The sequence below is a fragment of the Phyllostomus hastatus genome, unplaced genomic scaffold (genome assembly GCF_019186645.2).
Source record: "Phyllostomus hastatus isolate PE091 unplaced genomic scaffold, TTU_PhHast_1.1 phas_contig_209, whole genome shotgun sequence".
NCBI lineage: Eukaryota > Metazoa > Chordata > Mammalia > Chiroptera > Phyllostomidae > Phyllostomus > Phyllostomus hastatus.
The window spans coordinates 2,741,613-2,763,802 of record NW_025333735.1 but is presented as its reverse complement, the minus strand read 5'-3'; the positions used below and the strand labels follow the sequence as shown (position 1 = coordinate 2,763,802).

General features: G+C 33.6%; 1 protein-coding gene across 1 annotated transcript in view; it reads right to left on the bottom strand.

The window, feature by feature from the left end:
* Positions 1 to 22,190, bottom strand: part of COL24A1 (collagen type XXIV alpha 1 chain) — a 342,153-nt gene that overhangs the window by 168,553 nt on the left and 151,410 nt on the right. The window contains exons 22-25 of the mRNA XM_045835493.1: positions 13,638 to 13,691; positions 12,438 to 12,482; positions 7,985 to 8,038; positions 6,559 to 6,603 (exon numbers count right to left, since the gene is read on the bottom strand). Of these exons, the coding sequence (XP_045691449.1) occupies positions 6,559 to 6,603; positions 7,985 to 8,038; positions 12,438 to 12,482; positions 13,638 to 13,691 (198 nt within the window). The remainder of the gene's footprint in view (positions 1 to 6,558; positions 6,604 to 7,984; positions 8,039 to 12,437; positions 12,483 to 13,637; positions 13,692 to 22,190) is intronic.

Genomic DNA, 22,190 nt, shown 5'->3' with positions numbered 1-22,190 from the left:
GACAACTGTACTTGAACAACAATAAAATAAATAAAAATTATTACTGAATGTAAATGATATACATTCAATAATAAATAAATAAATAAAAACTCAACATTTCCTAGAAATTTGCTGATTCAATTTTCTTAGAGAAATCTCTTGTGTTTGAGATTTAAACTATTAGCATCTCATTTATAAAGTAATAGTTAACCATAGAGTTACCTGCACCAGGTTTTCAGAGAACAGTGGGTTTTAGGAGAATTGTCTTGTTTAATTCACTTCACTTCAATTTACCTGGAATTTTAGTGTCACATTACTTCTCTGTTCACATCCTATGATATGTCCACATACTTTCTGTGCCATTCCTTTGATTCCAATGATTTACACTTCTAATTTTCTACACCTTCATAGACCTAATACTATTGTGAAATTAGTTCACTGTGGCTTCTTAATCAAACAAGTTATGCTATTTATACATTACAAAGATGATGCATGTCAAATACATAACCTAAAGCATAGTAACTTTAACACATCCATATTTTTTGAGACACCTCTCAAACCACAGTGTGGTATATGGGGCTCCCACATCTCAAATTTCATATAGTAATAACAGGATGATATATATTCATTAGAAGGACAACTGGACATCTTCACATCACTGATAAGAAGTAGGTTCACAAGGAGCAGTTAGCGATAACTGTCTTTCAATCCCAGCTCTGCTCTTTCACTATCTCACCTGGACAAGTCCCTTAAGTTCTCTGAAACCTAAGTTTTCTGTGCATAAAATAGAAATAATTTTTATTTCCCAGGGTCTTTGTGAGGATTAAATGGTACGATATATGCACAGTATCTGGCATATCACATATTTTCAATAAATAGTAGCTGTTTTTATCATATTCAGATAAACACCCTCATGATGGATGTATCATGAATATACATTTAGTATAACCTTCCATTTTCTGAAAAAAGTTACCACTCCCTGCTGTGTAGGAGATATACAACAGCTTTGTGCTACAGGTATGTGCAACTTGAAAGCAGGAAGGGGTAGATGACAGTTTTAAAGATAAATGCACTGAGAGTAGGCCTTATGTAGGGGCAGTTGATAGTGCTTTACATTGTTTTTTTCTGTTTGGCTAAATGGTGACATCAACTTCTGAGACTTTCTCAAGGAAATATGAGTCAATTTTTATAATTTAGACAGGTCCATCAAAGCTAGCATTCTCTTCTTAATGAAAGTAAAAATGAAACTCATTAAATAAAATCAATGTGTATTGATTATTATATCAGATAATAATGTCATGTAATACCACAGAACAGCAAAACTAACTACTGTATCAAATTAGGTTTTTTATGTTGAGCACTTCTAAAATGTAGTCTTCCTACATTTTACATAGATGTAGATACTTCAAATGTTTCCTGATTCCATTATAAATACATTAAATTTTGTTTCACTACTTCCCAGAAACTAAAAATAGTCAACAATATTTTAAAATTTAGTTGTCAGGTTGGCCTAAGAGATTACAAAGTGAAGTTTTATTTTGCCCTTTTTGGAATCTTTCTAACCATTGGTTTCCAAAGATGTACTTCCTGGTTCCATTTAAAGACAAGACAAACTGTCTTGCTACATGAGGTGATACAGAGGAAAAAACCTTGGAACTGGAAGTAGAAAATTCAAACCTGAAACCCGGATCTACTGTTTACTACCTGTATGAATGTGAACAATCACATAAATTCAATAAATTTTAGTTTCCTTACTTACAGAATGGCCATAAGGCTTATTTTACAAGTATTGTTTCCAGATTTAAAAAGATAAAAGGTCACCAATGAATAGATTTCTTTCTTTCTTTTTTTAATTTCCTCCTCTGACTCTACCTCTGTTTGGTCTTGAATAAATTGGTTATAAACCAGCTTAGAATCAGCCATTGGAATCTCTATAATTTTAAAGGTTTTTTCATGGGAAGTGGAGTACCTGATTTTGAGGATTATCCATGGCCTGTCCTCTTCTTCTTCCTTTCTGTTCATCAGTCATTTACTTTACAATAGCACATCAGAGGGCAGACAGAAAAACAGAGAGGACACAGTAGGTTGCTTATGAAATCTTGCTAAATTGATAAATGAAGGAATAAGTGAAGTGAAGTCAAATAGCTGGGTATTTTAAGAGATAAATCAATGTGGCCAGACTATAAGACAACATAAGAATCTTTTTAAGTGGGTACAACAGTGGCAGCTGAAATTTAATGCAGTCAAGGTCATGTAATGAAAAAAATTTCCAAATTTTATCATTAAAATAACAGACCAGAAAAGAATCCTGGGTGTGACTGGCCACTGATTATTTCCCAAAGACATCCTAGCTGACTGCTATGGGAAAAAAAACTTGTATGGTTTTGAGTATCAACAATAAAGAAAATATAACAGACATTACCATCCTGCTCATGGAGGAGGCTGTGGAGCCATTGAATCTAAAATATTTGGTCTAGTTCTGTTTGCTCCAACTCCAGAAAGACTTAATGAAACTGGAGGACAGCCAGAGGGAAGAAGCCAAATCAGCAGGCGAGAGGAAGATTAGACACATTAAAATTCTCAGAAAAGAGCCATGGATTCTTAGGCATCATATATACCAATTCCTTCTGCTTTCATAATATTCCTGACAATTTATAAGTAGTTTAGTTATCAAAGGCCTATTAAAAGTCATAAACTTACTAGAATCCTTTCATTTTTGAAACCTATGTCCAAAATGATCACCTTAAATATGTCTCAATATATCCACTTCTCTTGTGTCCATTGCCATCACCCTGGCCCAAATCATCTTTCTCTTATTTAGACTACTGCAATGTCATCCTACCGGGATACCCTCTCCTACTTCTGCTCCTCACAACCATGTACCAACTTCCCAATCCCTTATAACTGAAGTGATCTTCAAACACAAATTAAATCATGTAGTTGGCTTATTTAGAATACTTCAATGATTTTCCATCAACTTTAGGATCAAGTCCAAAGTAATAAACTTGGCCCTCAATGATTTGGCTCCTGCCTCCTTCACTCGTATCACCTCATGTTGCTTTTCCCTTGGCCCATCAAAGTCTGCCCCTGCTGGCTTTCTTTAAGTTCCTCAAAACAGCTAAATGCTTGCCCACTTAGGCCAATCACATATAACAATAACCAAAACCACCAACACAGCTAACAGTTTTGAAGGTTTTACTATATAACTGGCTCTAAGTGCTTTAAATGCATTTTCATGTTCAAGCCTCATAGGAAACTCTATAAAGTACTAATTATTTTCATCTTTTTACCATTGAGAAAAAATATTTGGGGAAATTATGTTTTTTTTTTTTTAATGGTAAGTGGCAAAGGAGAGAAGTATGTTATATTGCACCTTCCAGGAATGTTCTTTCTCCCCAGTCTTCCCTCGCTAATTCATACCATTCTTTATGGTCGCAACTTGTTATGTCATTTCTTCAAAACAGTCTTTTTTCCTCTCCTGATCCAAGTTTGGTACCCTTGTCAGAGTCCTTTAAACTTTTCTTCTATAATATGTATCACAGTTTAAAATTATATATTTCTTTTTGTGATTATTTAATGTCTGCCAAACCTCTAATAGACTCACTCCATAAGTCTCAGGGAGGCAGGGACCGTGTGTTCAAAAAATGTGTCTGAATACAGGTATAAACATCTGCTGAATAAATGATTGAGGAAAGTAATCTAAACCTCATAATAATGAGATGCTGAATCACTCTATGGGAGTGTCTGTTTAAGTGCTAGACATTCTTTTAAAATATTCTTGCCTATGATAAAAGTTGTTCTTTTAATGTCTGTCTACTAATCCTAATTCTGGTTTCTTGACCAATACTGAAAAACTACATTATTTTTTCTTGTATAGCTCTTTAAATATTTTTAGCCTAGAAAGTTAAAGACACAGAGAAGCCTAGCAATTAAGGTGGGATAATTCCAGTTTATTTGTAAAATAAAAAGAGAGAAAAGAAAAAAAGAAATAAAAAGAATGCTAGGGTTAAGAAGATAAGGGATATCATATCTTTTGAAATCAGAGACTTATTTAAAGGACACCTGCAGAAATTAATTATTAATCTATAGTAAATAAATCTAAGGGGTATCCAGACATGAAATATAGTTGGGACTGCTGTACTTGGCATGCTCTACCACAAACTGGTTTATAATTTGCATAAATCCAGAAAGAAACAAATAAAACAGTAGAAGATCCAGTTAAAGGTGATTAAATGCCTATACAGAAAGACTAGGGAAAGTTAAATCTAGCTATATAATTATGATTTAGCTTAGATATCCCCAAAATTATAAGACTGATTTTATGAAGTACAACCATATCTTCCAATATCTTGAGAGTTTTGTATTAACAGAACTCTGGAATACATGAACTATATTTCTAAGAATTTAAAATTAATAAGATAAAACACAAACTGGTAATTACTAGATCCAAAAATATTCTCTAGGCATTTTATATATTTTAATTAACTAAATATAGTCACTGAAGATTTTTAAAAGCCTTTGTCTTCCATCCTTAAACAGAAAGATGAAATCTCAAACTTTTAAAGTTCCTTTTGTTGGAAAGTTTATCTGATGCTTAAAACCTCTCTGCAACATCTAGGCCAAGTGGCTGTTCAACTAACAGTAAAATATCCATTCTTACATTAACTGACTTGACGGGGGCCATTTCACAATGTATATGTGTATCAAATTATCACCTACACTTTAAATATCTTACAACATTATTTGTCAAATATACCTCAGTAAAACTAGGGGGACATCCCCAGCGTGGTATAATGCTTTGGATTTTTAGTGTGGAGCTCTGGGTTTACTTCTCAGTTCTGCAATGTATTAGTTATGTAACTTTGAACAGGTTACTTAGTGTGCTTCCATCTCCTCATTTCAAAGACTATAATAATAAAATGTGTCTTTTCAAATTATTTGAGAATTAAGTGAAATGCCATAATATGAAACATCACTTGACATCATGCTTGGCACATAGCAAATGATCAATGTTAATTTCTCTCCACGAACATAAATCCACTGCCTGCCTAGACAGCCTAGTTCTCCTTTGGACAGCACCGGCAGTACGTTCTAATACTGTGTCAAACTAGAGCAACACTATTAAGTACATAACACTTAGAAGTTGCGCTTCATTGGGATTTTAACTTTAGCTATTATTTGTAGTTTATATATATTTCTTAAGCAATTTTTCACTCTGAAATGGCAAAGTTTAATTTCTTTTAGTGGCCTTAGAGAAATATGAGTTACAATCATATTTGATGAGAAGTCTTATATAATCTAATTGATGTAAATACTCCACTGAAATTTCCCTTCTCAGTTTAAACAAAAACAAAAACAAAAACATTACCTTCAGTTATTCAGAATTAATTGGTATGGCTACAGTCTTTTAATAGTAAATGGACTGGGGGGAAAAGGCAGAAAGCTATACTTAAACAACAATAAAAATGTTAAAATGTAAAAACAAATAGAAATTTTAAACAGAGAGTAAATGGGCCCTGGCCAGTATGGCTCAGTTGGTTGGAGCATCATTCCATAGACCAAAGGGTTGTGGGTTTTATCCCCAGTCAGGGCACATACTCAGGTTTTGGATTTGATCCCTGGTCAGGGCACATACAAGAAGGCAACCAATCAATATTTCTCTCTCACATCCATGTTTTTTTCTCTCTCTCAAAAGCAATTGAAACAAAATGTCCTTGGGTGATGATTAAAAAAAAAAGAGTAAATGGATTAGCTCCCTATTTTTATTAATAATTAATGACAAAACTAAGCATATCAGAAATGTATTGCTATTTTTCTATAACACAAGAAAATATGATTATTTAATTACTTAAGCTTAGAATACAATTTTTAAAAATTTTATTTTTATGTAAGTCATAAGATAGGTTATAGGAAATTGAATTTGCTCATTTAACCTATTAAATGATATCTCTTGCTTTCTGACAACCTAGTGCATTATGTACATAAATTCATTTGAATTAATTTAACATAACACTTTATATATGTTGTATAGGTTCATTTGCTAAGAGAATATTTTAGCTACCTTTACTCATTGTAGAAAATAAAATTAGTTGTAATATGAAACCTCCTACTTCTGTAGTAATATAAATTTTAAAAAGTCAAAACTTTTTGAGGAAATTATAATATTTAATTCATTACCTCTTGATTTACTCCACCTTTCAAATCTAAAGAAAGGCATCTTCAAACTACTAAACTATTCTTATGGTTTGATAACTTATAACATTTATTAATGAAGAATGTTAATGTTTAATTTAGATTGAAATATGATTAGAACTGAAAATAGAGACCAAATATTAGAAACAAGAATACTCTTGAAATCATAAATATAATTTATATTTAGATAAAAAATATTAGTAATTATGTTTTCCTTAATTACTCTTTTGTAAATATAATGGGTTTTATTTGTCATGTCACAAGTGAGTTTAAATTTGTTGTGGGTAGGAATTTGTTCTGAATTTTATAAATACTGATCATGACTAACATGATTCCTAAAAATGCTTACAGCCAATTAAAATATAAAAGAGCATAAAATAAACTCACTGTTTCACCAATCTTTCCAATGTTTCCTTGATCTCCTACTTCTCCCTGTTAGTAAAGAACACAAAGTTGCAAAAACAATTATTTTTTGAACAAGATTATTCAAGACATTGCTTATGTTTTCATTTTTAATGTAATTATCTAGTTATAACCTAGAAAAAGGAAAAGGAAATCTCAGTTATTCAAAACTAGGTTGACAGTTCACTAGACAGCTTTTTTATCAAATATGGTCTTTCCTCTATTTTCATTCAAACATTAATAACATTTTCTTAAATTACATTCTGTTAAGGACTTTTAATCACTTTTAAAACACCTCTACAAATACAATTTAAAAATAAAATATTTATTGAGATGTACTCTGCAAAAGGCAGGTGGTAGGTACTATGGAAGATACTAATAATACAAATAAAGCCCTTGCCCATAGGGACACGCTGTTTGCTTCAGGGAACAAGGTATTCACAATGCGGGGCTGAACAGAGTACATGCACAGGTGAGTAGTAAAGAAGAGCACAGGGGCAGGTACCCTGGGTGCTGGTGCAGCCAGAGATGTTCACTGGAGAAGTAAGGTCACGTTCATATCCATGGGTCACAGTCCCTAAAGCTCTGAAAACCCAAAGGTTTTCACAAATCATTGGGAAATGTGTCCTAACCTGAATTTATTTGACAGCAATGATTAAGCTGATCAGAGTGAGGTTATTTATAGTCTTGATTTATTTTGATAATCTGAATATGCTCACATTGTACCACAGAAATATTAATCTGTCTAATTATGGTGGTGGTCCCATAGCCTATTTGGGCATGTGGGTAAAATACAGTGTAAAGATAATATTACCTTTTGAAAACACAAATGTTAATAATTTCAAATAATGAAGTATGAAAGGACATTTGAATTGGCCCTGAAGAATGAGTAATATTTACACTGGCGATGAGAAAGGGCATTTTGAGTGGTGAGAAATAGCATAAACAAAGGTTGAAATAATGCAGAGATAGATTAACGAAAGGTAGAAGATCAAGTTCAGGGCACCACACATAATTAATCTGATGAGAATGTATACATATTTTTTTTACTGAAACGGGAATAAACTATCAATTGCTATCTAAAAGTGAATAATTATATTGTAATGTGGAGTAATAAAATGTTACACTGCACTGGACAATACTGTAGCCACTAATAAGTAGCTGTTGAGCATCTGTAACTGGGTAGTCTGAATTGAAAAATGATGCAGAAATTTATGATGTATATGCCATTATATAGTGTATATATTATATGTTCTAATGCTATTAGAACCAGTTTTAACATTATTACTGGTTCTCTCATCAAGTTGAATGAAATCTTTGACATGTGTTCATTTCATATTTTTATGAAAGTAAATATTTGATCTTTTTGAAAGTTATACTTTATAACTGGTAATAAAGTCAGTTGCTTTACCTTTAAGCCCTCTGGTCCTGGTTCACCCATATAACCCTTTTGACCTGGTTTTCCCTAGAAGAGAACAGAAAAAAAAGAGGATTTATTTAATCATTCTAATTTTGAAAGTTTCATAAGAATTCAGACTATTTTATGTGATAAAGCAAAACTGTTTGTTAATTCTATTTTATCATACTCATTACACATTCATTCTGTAAGGTCTGTCTACGATGTGCCATTCACAGCTCTTGGGACTGGGCGTGGAGGAGTGCATGAACACTCTCGCCTTTGTAGAGCTTACATTTAAGTGAGAATGCATCATTAAAAAAAACAACTAAAATATACAGCATGTTAAGTAGTGGTAAATGTGAAGGACACAAAATTAAGTAAGGAATGAGATATAAACTGTTGAGTGAGTTTTGTTGAATTTTTAAATAAAATTGCCAGGGAAGACCTCACTGAGAAGGTGATAGTTGAATAAAAACTTGAAGAGAGGGTAAGTTATGTGGATATCTGAAGGAAGAGCATTCCATGTGGAGGAAACGAACATGTGCAAAGCTCCTGTGAGAAGAAGAATGTGCCTTCTCTGCTGGAGAAACCATGAAGAGTCAGTGCAGCTGGAGCAGCATGAGAGACAAGATCAGTAAGAAGACAAGGTCACAGAGGAGTATGGGAGATGGGTGATGAGGGTTTGATAGTCTACAGTAAGGATGTTAGCTTTTACTCTGAGACAGGAAGCTTTAGACAAGCTTTGAAAAGAGAAGTGCCATGATCTAAGTTTTAGCAGGATCACTTTGATGCAAGAGCAGAAGCAGGGAATTCAAAGAGGAGTCTATGGTAATAATCCAAATGAGATATGACAGTCACACAGATCAAGGTGGTTACAGAGGAGGTTGTGAGAACTGGTGTAAGATTCTGTCTATAGTCTGAAGACAGTTATTCCAGGAATTGTTGGCAGGTCATGTGTGAAATATAAGAAAAATGGAAAAGTCAAGAATTACCACGTGAAAGGGGGGCCAAACAAAATGGGGAAGACTGTTGCCAGAACAGATCTGGAAGGTAAACCACAAACTCAGTTTTGGACATTTCAGTTTGACAGCCTTCTTATACATCTGAATGGAGAGATCACATGGTAGTTACATAAGTCCATAGTTCAGGGGCTAGAAAGTTCTTATAAAAACATAAATTATGAAAATCAATTTTGAAAATCATCAGCCATAAGATGGGATCAGCTTATCTGAGTGTAGACAGAGAAGAAAAATCTACAAACCAAGCCTTGGAACACTCTAAACTTTATAGTTTGACGAGATTAAGATAATATGCCAATTTGCTGCCAATCAGGAGGAAGATCATGAAAATGAAAAATGTGTTTCTAGAAGGTGAGAGTGATCTAATCAAATTCTGAAGAGTATAAGTATTGAGTAATATGAAGATTAAGAAATGATCATTGAATTCATCAACCTGAAGGTCATTGATGACCTTCACAAGATCATTACTGTTTTTGAGTTTTGGGGAGCAACAAAAATGGTTTTAGCAGATAGGGTGAGGAGGAAATTCAGAAAGAGCATATATAGGCAATACTTTTGAGAAGTTTTCCTGAAAAAAGAAGGAGAAAAAAATAACACTTGGAAGGTAAACCGAAATCAATAAAAGTTTTGTTTTCATTTTTATTTATTTAAGTATATTTTATTGATTATGCTATTACAGTTTTCCCAATTTTCCCCCTTTATTCCCCCTTCACCCTGCACCCCCAACCCTTCAGCATTCCCCTCCACTTAGTTCATGTCCATGGGTTGTACATATAAGTTCTTTGAGTTCTCTCTTTCCTGTACCATTTTTGACCTCTCCCCACCTATTTAATGCCTACCAATTATGCTTCTTCTTCCCTGTACCTTTCCCCCCCATTCCTTCCTTACCTCTCCCCACTGAAAACCCTCCATGTGATATCTATTTCTCTGATTCTGTTCCTGTTTCTAATCATTTGCTTAGTTTTTATTTTCATTGTTTTTCTTTCTTTTATTTTTTTAGGTTCATTCATTGATAGTTGTGAGTTTGTTGTCATTTTATTGTACATATTTTTGATCTTCCTTTTCTTAGATAAGTCCCTTTAACATTTCATATAATAATGGCTTGGTGAATGATGAACTCCTTTAACTTGACCTTATCTGGGAAGCACTTTATCTGCCCTTCCATTCTAAACGATAGCTTTGCTGGATAGAGTAATCTTGGATGGAGGTCCTTGCCTTTCATGACTTCAAATACTTCTTTCCAGCCCCTTCTTGCCTGTAAGGTTTCTTTTGAGAAATCAGCTGATAGCCTTATGGGAACTCCTTTGTAGGTAGCTCTTCCCTTCCCTCTTGCTGCTTTTAAGATTCTCTCCTTATCTTTCATCTTGGCTAATGTGATTATGATGTGTCTTGGTGTGTTTCTCCTTGGGTCCAACTTCTTTGGGACTCTTTGGGCTTCCTGGCCTTCCTGGAAGTCTATTTCCTTCACTAGATTGGGGAAGTTTTTGTTCATTATTTGTTCAAATAAGTTTTCAATTTCTTGCTCTTGTTCTTCTCCTTCTGGTGCTCCTATAATTCAGATGTTGGAACATTTCAAGTTGCCCCAGAGGTTTAAAAGTCTCTCTTCATTTTTTTGAATTCTTGTTTTTTCATTCTGTTCCAGTTGGATGTCTATTTCTTCCTTTTGTTCCATATCATTGATTTGAGTCCTGATTTCCTTCATGTCACTGTTAGTTCCCTGAATATTTTGTTTTATTTCATTTTGGGTATCTTTCATATTTCAACCAAGCTCAATTAGTTCTGTGAGCATTTTGATTACCAGGGCTTTAAATTCTCCATCAGATAGGTTGGTGTTCTCCTCCTCACTTAGTTCTCTTTCTGGAGTTTTGCTCTATTCTTTCATTTGGGCCATATTTCCTTGTCTTGGTGCAGCTGATAGGTTGTAAGGGTATGGGGCCTTAGGTGTTCACCCGGCCAGGGCAATCCTCTTTACTGTGCTGCCTGTGGGGGAGGGGCCAGAGAGGGAACAGTGTGGCTTGCCTGATTATTGCTAGCATACTTTCCAACGAATTCTTGTGTGATACTGAGAGTTTCCCCCACTGTGGCAATCACCATAGTCCACAGTCAGCTCTGAGTCTCAGTTTCTCCTTACGTCAGCCCTGTCCCTTCGCACAGCCAGCCTGAACCATGTGGTCCACTGCTTTGCCACAGTTTCTCAAGCCAGTCCTGCCCTCAGAGTCTGCTACCTTGCCACAGTTTCTCTCTGTCTGCCACCTTACTGGTCTGGTTTTTCTGTTTGCTGTTTCTTTAATTCCAAGGTCGTCGGAGTTCCATGAAGTTTGATTTTCTGGTGCTTCTGGTTATTTATTGATTTTAGATTGGTTGTTATCTTCCTTTTGGTTGGGCGAGGAAGCGAAGGGTTTCTGCCTATGCCTCCATCTTGGCTGGAACTCTCGTTTTTAAAATGGAAGAAATAATGGCATGCCTGTATACTGATAGGGTTGATCCATTAGAGAGAATAAAATTATGATGCAGGAGAGGGTGTAGAAAATTGGTAGATCAATGTTCTTCAATGGACAAGAGGATAATATATGAAGTAAGTAAGTGGAAGTTTTGACCTTGATAGAAAAAATGGCCTGTTTGTCCACAGTAACAGAAGAGAAGAGAAGACAGAGTAAATGGCACTGATATAGGGAAGTGAGTAGAAGTGATGGTAGACTCTTGTGGAAAATCTCCTCCAATTACTTCAATCTTCTCAGAGATCCTCACAAAAAAATAAAACAAAAATCTTTCTTTTTCCCCAATGGGATAGTGTCAGTATATGTGCTAGTGAGGAAAAGGTGCAAAAGAAATAATTTCTGTCTCCTTAAGTATTTTAAGAATCTGTGTTATGATGTTCTTAAGAAAAAAGAATAAGATGTATTTTATGTGAGTCTAATTATGCCTTAAAATGCATGTAATACTGACACCTTAACTACTCCATGATAATGTAAACTTTAGTTCCTGCGTATCCAAATTCTTAAAGAATTCACTTTCAGAAATTGAAAATGAGTAATTCATATATTACCACACATCTTTAAAAAGTCAGCAGAAAATACATCTTATTAACTTTCCATAATTTTATTGACATACTTAGAAAACAGAAATTCCCAGAATATTAACAAAATGGCTAAGGTATTTAGCTTTCTATTACATTTCAAGAAACTTTATAAATAAATTGCATAACTTACTAAGACCATAAGACTGCTGAAGAAACAAATAAATATATAGAGGTATAACATCAGGGATTAAAATATCCATGGAAAATTCTAATTATAGGCCTATTTTATTTGGGGGGATTATATGGCTATTGCTTCTTTTCATTTTTATCCTTTGCTGTAACTTAAAACTTGGCACTGTTGAAAAACCTTTATAGAATAGTCATTTTAAGAGAAGAACTTTTTGGAAATTATTTATATGATACTTACTCTTGGCCCCAATTCTCCAGAGGGTCCGATTGGTCCTTCTTCTCCCTTAAAAAAATCAGAACATATCACAGCCTGAAGTATTTAAAAATGTAAACCCTGTTCTATTCATTTTGAAATCTGAAGCTCAGTGATGAAAATAATTGTGATTTTTCTTGTATTTTAATTTTTGTGACAATCCACATCGAGTCTAAAGAAGATATGTACTATAGCATTATTTTTAAATTGGTAAATAATATGTTATATATAAAAAACAGAGAGTGAATAACAGTGAAAGTGTTAGTCATACCAAATGGGGTTAATGTCTACAGTTTCTGCTTGATTAATTTATAGATCCAATATTGTCGGAGTCAAATTATTTGTAATTTCATAAAATATAAAATACTATAAAATTTTGTGCATACAAAACCTGTATAAGTGGATAGGGAATAGAAGCAAGAACATAGGACAAGTAAAGAATTTTTAAAATTGATTTTTTAGGAGAGAGAAAGGGAATGGGAGGGAGAGAAAGTGGGGAGAGAGAGAGAAACATAGATTTGTTATTCCACTTATTATGCATTCATTGGTTGCTTCTTGTATGTACTCTGACCAGGAATAGCACCCATGAAATCTTGGTTATCAGGATGATGCCCTAAAAGACTAAACTACCCAGCCAGGGCTAAAATTTTTAAAGCTAAATTTTTATACATTATTCTTTAAGAAAATAAAAAGGTAATACATGATTTTATTCCATTTATTGACACGTTTTCTAAAAATACTGATTTTTCACCTTCAAATAGAAGTTGATGTTAACACATCTGAACAATATAGACAGTACTTTTTAGAATCATATATTCTATTCATTTGATTAAGAAATATTTTGCTCAATTCACAATTTAATCAAAATATAATTTATTTTAAAGTATAAAATAAACATAGTAAATGTAAACTTTACTACATATAAGTGGGATTCTAGGCTCAGATTTTTCAGTTGTTTCATGGATACTACTGATATAAATCACTTAATGAATTCAGAACACTAAAATGATTGCAAATCCCATTCCATAACTGCTAGTATACAATGGTAACTTGAAATCCTCTATGGCAAAAATTGTCCATAGCGAAGTAGTGTTTTCCTTAAGCAAAAACTAATGTCCCACAAAAATTAAAAAGGGAAAGATTCAACTAAAAATTTGATGATTGGATATTTATTTTTTTCCATACCTGTGTTCCTTTGAGACCAGGAGGTCCAGGAGGCCCTCTATTTCCAAGGAGTCCCTATAAAAGCAAGGCAAGCACACAATTAAAGCAGTAGCTCAGTTAAATTTTTTTCAATCAGCACTAATCTAGAGATAGGCAATATTATTTTGTACCATTCACTTTCCAGTAGGAAGTTATCAAAATGGGGTAGGAGGGTAGATGAACAGAAAACTTCAGGGCATACAAAAAGTTGGGAAACAGGATAAACTTATTTTTAAACTGTATGTTAATGTTCAAATAATCTGCTCAGCATGTTAGTCTTCAATGACACACCTTTTCAGAATGACACACCTCTTCAGTACTTCTAATTTAAAGTAATGGGTCCTATTGTTAACATGATAATAGTACAGTAAATACATAATAGAGTATTCACAAAGTCTGAAAACAGGTGAACAGGATATATAGTATTTTAATCCACTAAGAGACCAAGTCTGGAATACATCATTTGTACTAAATGCTCTTCAACTACTCTCCCTTTATGATACAAGCTCATAAAAAAGAGAGGAAAACTTACAGAAGAAAATAACCAACTGAACATGATTAGAAAATTCAATATTAAAAGAAATTTTGTGCAAATCAAAATGCATGTTAAAAATCAAATCTTGCTGAATAAAAAGTAATCCAAAAAACTAAAAAAATTCTTCTTATTTCAGAAAACACTCTATAGATCCTTCTCAACATGGCACCAGCTTTCTTATTCAGAGGGAACATTCGAACTAGTGGCACAAAAGTAAAAGGACCATAAGAGACTAATATCAGCAATTATAAAACAACAAATTGGATAACCTAGAAGGAACAGATAAATTTCCTAAAAACATGCAACCTACCAAAACTGAATCATAAAGAATTACATAATCTGCCTTGGCTGGTGTGGCTCAGTGGATTGAGTGCTGGCCTGCAAACCAAAGGGCCACTGGTTTGATTCTTAGTCAGGGCACATGCCTGGGTTGAGGGCCAGATACCCAGTAGAGGGCATGTGAGAGGCAACCACACATTAATGTTTCTTTCCCTCTCTTTCTTCCTCCCTTTTCCTCTATCTAAAACTAAATAAATAAGACCTTTAAAAAAGGAATTACAAAATCTGAACATATCTATGACTATCAATGACATTGAATCAGTAATCAAACCCCTGGCCTCCCCCCCACCTCCCCACCAAAAATAAAAGCCTGGAACAAGATGACTTCAATGTAGAATTCTACCCAACATTTAAAGAAGAATTCATGAAAATCCTTCTCAAACTGTTATGAAAAATTGAAGATGAGGTAATATTTCCAAACTCATTTTATGAGGCCAGCATTACCCTGATACCAAAGCCAGACAAAGACACTGCAAGGAAAGAAAATTATAGGCCAGCAGCTCTGATGAATATAGGAACAAAAATCCTAAAAAAAAAATTCTAGCAGAATTCATTCAATAGTACATGAAAGGATCATATGCTGTAACCAAATGGGATTTATACCTCTGGTGCGAGGATTTTTTAACATATCAATATCAATGAGTGTGATATACTACATTGACAGAATAATGAATAAAAATAACACGATCACCTAAACAAATGCAGAAAAGCATCTGACAGCATTTAATAATCTTTCATGATAAAACCTCAACAAACTAAAAATAAAGACCATATCTGAAAAGTCCACAGTTTATATCATATTCAACAGTGAAAAACTGAAAGCTTTCCTCAAAGATAAGGAACAAAATATGGATGCTCACTCTCACCACTTATTCAACATAGTACTAGAAGTCCTACCTAGAGCAATTCAAGAAAAAGAAAGTAAGTTACCAACTAGAGAAGGAAAAAGTAAAAACTCAGATCACAGTTGACAGAATCTTGTATGTAGAAAATCCTAAAGATCCTACAAAAAACCAATAAACCAATTCAGCAAAGTTGCAGTATATATCAACATACAAAAATTAGTTGTTTCTATAAACTAATAACAGTTAAAAAAGAAAGTTAAGAAAACCACCTAATTTAGCATAATATCAAAAAGAAAAAATACTTAGCAATGAACTTATCCAAAGGGTTAAAGACTTATACACTGGAAATCACAAAACATTGCTGACAGAAATTAAAGAAGACACAGAGAATGGACAGACATCCCATGTTCATGGACTGAAATACTTAATATTGTTAAAATATCCATACTACCCAAATTATCTATAGATTCAATGCAATCTCTAGCAGAATGTCAATGGTATTTCTTGCTGATATAGAAAAAACCCTATAATTTATATGGAGCCACAAAGGGCACTGAATAGACAAAATAGTCTTAAGAAAAATGAACAAAGCGGAAGGCCTCATATTTACTGACTTCAAAACATATTATAAGCTATAGCAATGAAAAATTTTGTTACTGATATAAAGACAGACATATAAACCAAAGGAACAGAATAGAGAGCCCAGAAATAAACCTATGCATATACAGTCAAATTTCTTCAACAAGGGTTCCAAGACTACACAATGGGGTAAACATAGTCTTTTCAACCAATAGTATTAGGAATTTGGATATCCACATGACAAATAATGAAATTGGATCATATCTTACTCATACATAGAAATCAACTCAAAATGGATTAAGGACTTATATGACCTGAAACCACAAAACTCTTAGAAGAAAACATAGAAAGCTCCTTAACTTTGGTCTCCAAATGATTTTTTTGGATGTGACACAAAAGTAAAGGCAATGAAAGCAAAATAAACTAGTAAATATTGTACTTCTGCACAGTTAATAAAGAATCAATCAACAGAGTGAAAAGGTAACCTACAGAATGAGAGAAAAAAATTATGAACCACAAGTCTGATAATTGTCTAATATATAAAATACATAAGAAACTCCTATAACTCAAAAGTAAAAAGTAAATAACCCAAAGAAAAAATAAGTAAAGAATTTTGAATAGACATTTCTCCAAATAAAACATACAAATGACCAATAGGTATATGTAAAAATACTCAACACCACTGATCATCAGGGAAATGCAAATCAACACCTTGACACCTGTTAGAATGGTATTATAATGTTTTTTTAAAAAAACTGTTGGCTAGGATGTAGAGAAATTGGAACACTTGTGCACTCTTGGTCGGAATGTAAATGGTGCAGCCACTAGGGAAACCAGTATGGAATTTTCTCTAAAAATTAGAAATAGAACTACTGTAAGATCCAGCCATCCCACTTCCAGTTATTTATGTAAAAGAATTGAAAATACGATCTTGAAGAAATAGCTGCACTCCCATGTTCATTGCAGCATGATTCACAATAGCTTATGTGCGGAAAGAATTGAAAATGTCAATTGATAGATGAATGAATAAAGAAAATGTGGACTTTTGGGCTATTGGACAATGGTTTGGTATTTAGCCTTAAAAAAAAAAGAAGGAAATTTTAACATATACTACTACACAGATGAACCTTAAGGATCTAATGAGAAGTGAAATGAGCCAGTCACAGAAGGTCAAATTAATCTACTTACATGAAGTATCAAAAGCAATATTATTTGCAGGACTAGAATGTAGAATGGTGGGTACAAGTGTGTTGGGGGAAGTGGAAATGGGAATTGGTTCAATGATAGAGTTTCAGTTACACAAGATAAAAAGAGTTTAGAGATCTAAAGTGTATAACAACATGCATATAGTTAACAATACTGTACTATACAGTTAAAATTTTAAGAGAGTACATTTCATATTATGTGTTTTTACCAGAATAAAAGGTCTTTCATGGGTTTTATTGGCATCTCAACTTTATATTTAAGGTCTGTCACAATCTGCCTCCTAACATTTTTTTTAAGTCAGGTGGGTTTACTTCCCCCTTCATCCTTGTGTTCGTTTTATACGTATTGTGTAAGATCTCTCACCCCTTGGCTCTTCTTGGCAAACCCAACCCATCCAACTGAAATACTAATTTTTTTAAAAAGTTTATCAGAAAAATTGCCATATAAGTTATTCTCTTTTCTAGGGTCCTTATTATTCACTTATCATATACTGCCTGGTTATGCTTTTTAATTTTTCACATGTAGAAATCTCACATTTTCAGAGGTTTACAAGTTCTCAGTAGGCAGAAGACCTTGTTTTAATCTTGTTTTTAAGTAATTGCTTAACAAACTCAATAAATATTTCTCAACGCAGTACATTCCCCATTGTACAAACTCAGTGAATATTTCTGAGCTAAATAAATACTCAGCTCAGAAATATTCACTGAACTGGAGGATAAAATGTTTAGTATAAGAAATCTGTATGTAAAATCTCAACTAAGTATATAGAATGTAGATCTTCAGGGCTGTATTAACGTAATCTAAAATAAATATTTAGAATTACTAATTTTCCTTTTACCAAGTTGGCACACTTCTCTCCAGGTAAATGCATAACATATTTTAATAATTTAATCTAAAAGTTTTTTCTATCCTGGCCAGGTGGCTCAGTTGATTAGAGCATCATCCCATACACCAAAACATTGTGGCTTCCATTCCCACTCAGGGCACATACCTAGGTTGCAGGTTCAATCCCCAGGCCCAGCGCATACAGGAAGCAACTAATTGATGTTTCTCACACTGATGTTTGCTCCTCTCTTTCTTTCTCTCTTTTTTCCTCCCACCCTCCTTGCCTCCCTCTCTCTTTCTCCCTCCTGTTCTCCCCCCACCCCCACCTCCCTCCTTTCCTTCCTTTCTCTAAAAGCAATAAACATATCTTCAGGTAGGAGTTTTAAAAATTTAAAGTTATTTCCATATATTCTATAACATAACCTCACAAATAGCATCTTTTCTCTAATAATTTATCAGGAAAATTATAAAACAGGCAATAATAGCCATTTATACCATCCCTGTTTCTATAGCCAAAGTAACATACAAACCATTACAAACAAATTATTTCACTATTTACTGGAAGACAGAATGTTCACTGGGTACTCACTTTTTGTGGTAAACAGTAAAGGATGGGGTTTTGTCAGTGTCATAAGATACTTGAAAGCATATTGCCAAATTGGGTAGTTTACACTCAAGGAGACTTGCTGATGTGTGTTTTATATCTATATACATGTATACATGTGTGTATATATATATACACACACACAATCCCGCAATTGATAGAACCATAATCAATACAAATTTCTAATCTTAGTTTGAGATTTTTAGTTAACTGGCAGAAAATGAAGAGTAAATAAAAGGCTTTTTTAGAACTGTGCCAAATTGCTCAGGAAAGAACCCAATTTGTTTGCAAGTAGGGTAAACATGTATTTTAAATACCATGGACATAATTTTTTTTGTTGATCACCTTCTATAGCCTCAACAGAACTTTAATAATTTATATTGACCCCATTTTCCAAACAAGATATGCACATCAAAATAAAGTTAGTTTTAAGATGCTTCCATGATACTGTATACACAACTAGAGAAACACGGTATACTAATAGGGTCAGTATGTTTGGCTCTGTTTTTCCTTTCTGTTTCTAGAAACAATTTTAAGGCAAATAGTAAGGGCCAAAAGAGAAACAGATCATTATCAACCTACAAAACATAAAATCATATTCTTTTTCCCTTAAAATTTTTTAGTTCTTTTGATAAAATTCTATCTAAGATATTATTTTAAACTTCAGTGATGTGTATAAAATCAGTTCATGGTGTTGGTACTGATGAGGTGACAAGCTCAAAGCAACCCACAAAGTAATTATTACCTATTGGAATTCAACCATTGATATTCATTAAAATAGCTGGATTTCAGGTCTTCCACTTTTAAGCGCTGCGATTCGAACACTAGAGGAAGTACTGAGAAGGACATTTTAAAGTTTACTATTATAACAATACTCAAGAAGTTGGTGGTTTTGTTCTGTTCTCTGACATTATTCTTGACAAAACTTCAAGAGAAATAAAATTTCCAAACTGGGAAAAACTCTGGAAGCTATATGGTTCTTCACCTAGTATGGTATTCATACTAGAGAATATTAAGTTCAATTAAGTAATTACCAATTTCTTAAGGCAAAATTTTTTGCTCAGTTATCTGGGCTCTCACAGCATTTCACCAATTCTTCTTTTTTTCACTACTTCAGAGTTTTGTTTTATTTCCTATGAAGATTTGCAAAGACCCTGGGGGAAACAAGTGGAATACACCAATTCTTTTATATAACACTTTTTACAACATTTTGTGATTTTTAAAAATCTCTCACTAAACTATAACCCCATCCAGGGGAAGGACCATGGTTTAAAAATCTTTACAACCCCATATTTAGTACTTGGCCTAACACATAAAAGAAACTCAATAATTCTAATAAATGGATTATTAAATAAATGGATAAATGAGTGTATTATATGTATTGTATCAAGTTCATGTTCCTGAGTATGGTCAGTGAAGGGCGAAAACTAGACATAAGAAATTTACAACTCCATTCTCTATACATCTCTATCTCAACTTCCCTTCATACAATTATTTCTAATTATTATTCCCTCAGTAGTTTGGAAGTAGATTTGAAGAAATGCCAGACTGGAGGTAGGAAGAACATATTGAGAACTATTATACTAATCCTGCTGAAAAATAAAGAAAGCCTAAATTACAACATGGGCAGTGAAAATAATTTTAAGAGCAAAGACAGGAAGTTTTGAGTCGAGGATCAGGATAAATGTGATAATTGATGGCATGAGGTCATTCAGGAGACGGAAGTGGGTTTAGTGCAAAATATATGTGGAACTTGAATACTGACGAGGAAGAGGAATTCTTTTATGGAGATAGACAGGAAGGGAGAACATGGCTGTAGACAGGGAAAGTTTGTAGATGGCCAGTAGGGTTGCCCGATAAAATACAGGATGCCTAATTAAATTTTAACTTCACATAAACAATGAATAATTTTTACTATAAATATGTTCCAAATATTATTACAACTGTATTCTCTCACAAGTTTCCTGTTCTTGAATGCCATTTGTCTGTTTGCAAAGTCCTACTCATTCATCATGTCAGCTCAAGTGCTACCTTCTCTGCAAAGTGTAATCTGAGTCTTCTAACCCTATATTCATACAGTATTACATATTATGTATCATTCATATGATTAATATAAAGAGTTCCTGCCCATCTTTCTCTAGATTGTAAGCTTCTTGAAAGTAGGGATCAGAATTTTTTATCTTTGTATCTAGGGTCTAGCACAAAGCTGTTACATAAGAGGCAGCCAATAAATATTTGCTGATTGAATGAATGTCCTATTTCAGATCGTCACAATTTCCTTTCTAGATTTTTCTAGTTCATTTCCTTGCCTTCAATTTCATTCCTATTTATAGCATCCTACATTCTGACACAAGAGGTATCCTTTTAAAATATAAATCACCGAGGACTCTTTACTATTTAAACATCATTGATTACTTCATGATGCCTAGGGATAAAGTGAAACTCTTCAGTATGGTATTGGATGTCCTCCACAATTTAAATCCAAAGCCAAGTGGTTAAGAGATCAAGCTTTGAAATTACACCAGGGTTAGAGGCCTGGCTAAATTATTTGATAGTTTTATGACTGTGAGAGAATAACTTAACCAATTGTGAAATTGGAATCTACCTCATAATGCTGTAGTGAAGATTAAATGAGATGTCTGTAAAACATTTACTATAGTGCTATATAGTAATCCACACAGGGGATACTTTCCAGCACTTCCAGTGGATGCCTGAAACCATGGATAGTACTAAACCCTAAATATACGATGTTTTTTCCAATATGTGCATACATATGATAAAGTAATAGCTAATAAAATAGAACAATTATAGTAATATAATACAATGAAAGTCATGTTAATGTGTTCTCTCTCTCAAAATATCTTATTATACTATATTCAGTTTTCACTTACAGCTTCTTTTTGGCATGTCCAAATTGCCAGCATCACTATTCTTGCACTTTGGAACCATTATTAAGGAAAATACAGGTTGTTTGAACATAAACACTGCAATACTGCCTGTCAATTTGATATCCAAGATGACTACTAAGTGACTAACAGGTGAGCACCATATACAGTATGGATGCTTTGACAATGGCATGACTCCTTTCCTTGATGGGACAGAGAAGGACCACATGAGATTTCACTAAGTAGAACATTGTGCAATTTAAATTTATGGACTATTTCTATAACTTTCCACTTAACATTTTTGGACCATGGTTGACCATGGGTAACTGAAACTGAGGAAACAAAGCTGTGGACAGTGGGGGACTACTGTAGCTCTCTGGATATCCTTTACATATTCATCTATCACTTGCTCTCTACTCACACTGATAACCTTCCACAGTAGCAATGCTTCATAACCTGATAACTCTCCAAACTTCAGGCTTTTTCATCTTTATACATCTTTATTTTCACAATATTTTATTTGCATAAAATGCTCATTCTAGGTCAGCCTGCCTGAAAAGCTTTTGGTATTTAAAATTTTGCTGTGCAGAACTCTGGCCAAGATGGAAGCATAGGTAGATACGCTTGACTTCCTCGCACAACCAAAAGAACAACCAATTAAAAAACAAAAAGACAACCAGAACTGCCAGAAAATCAAACTGCATGGAAGTTCAATAA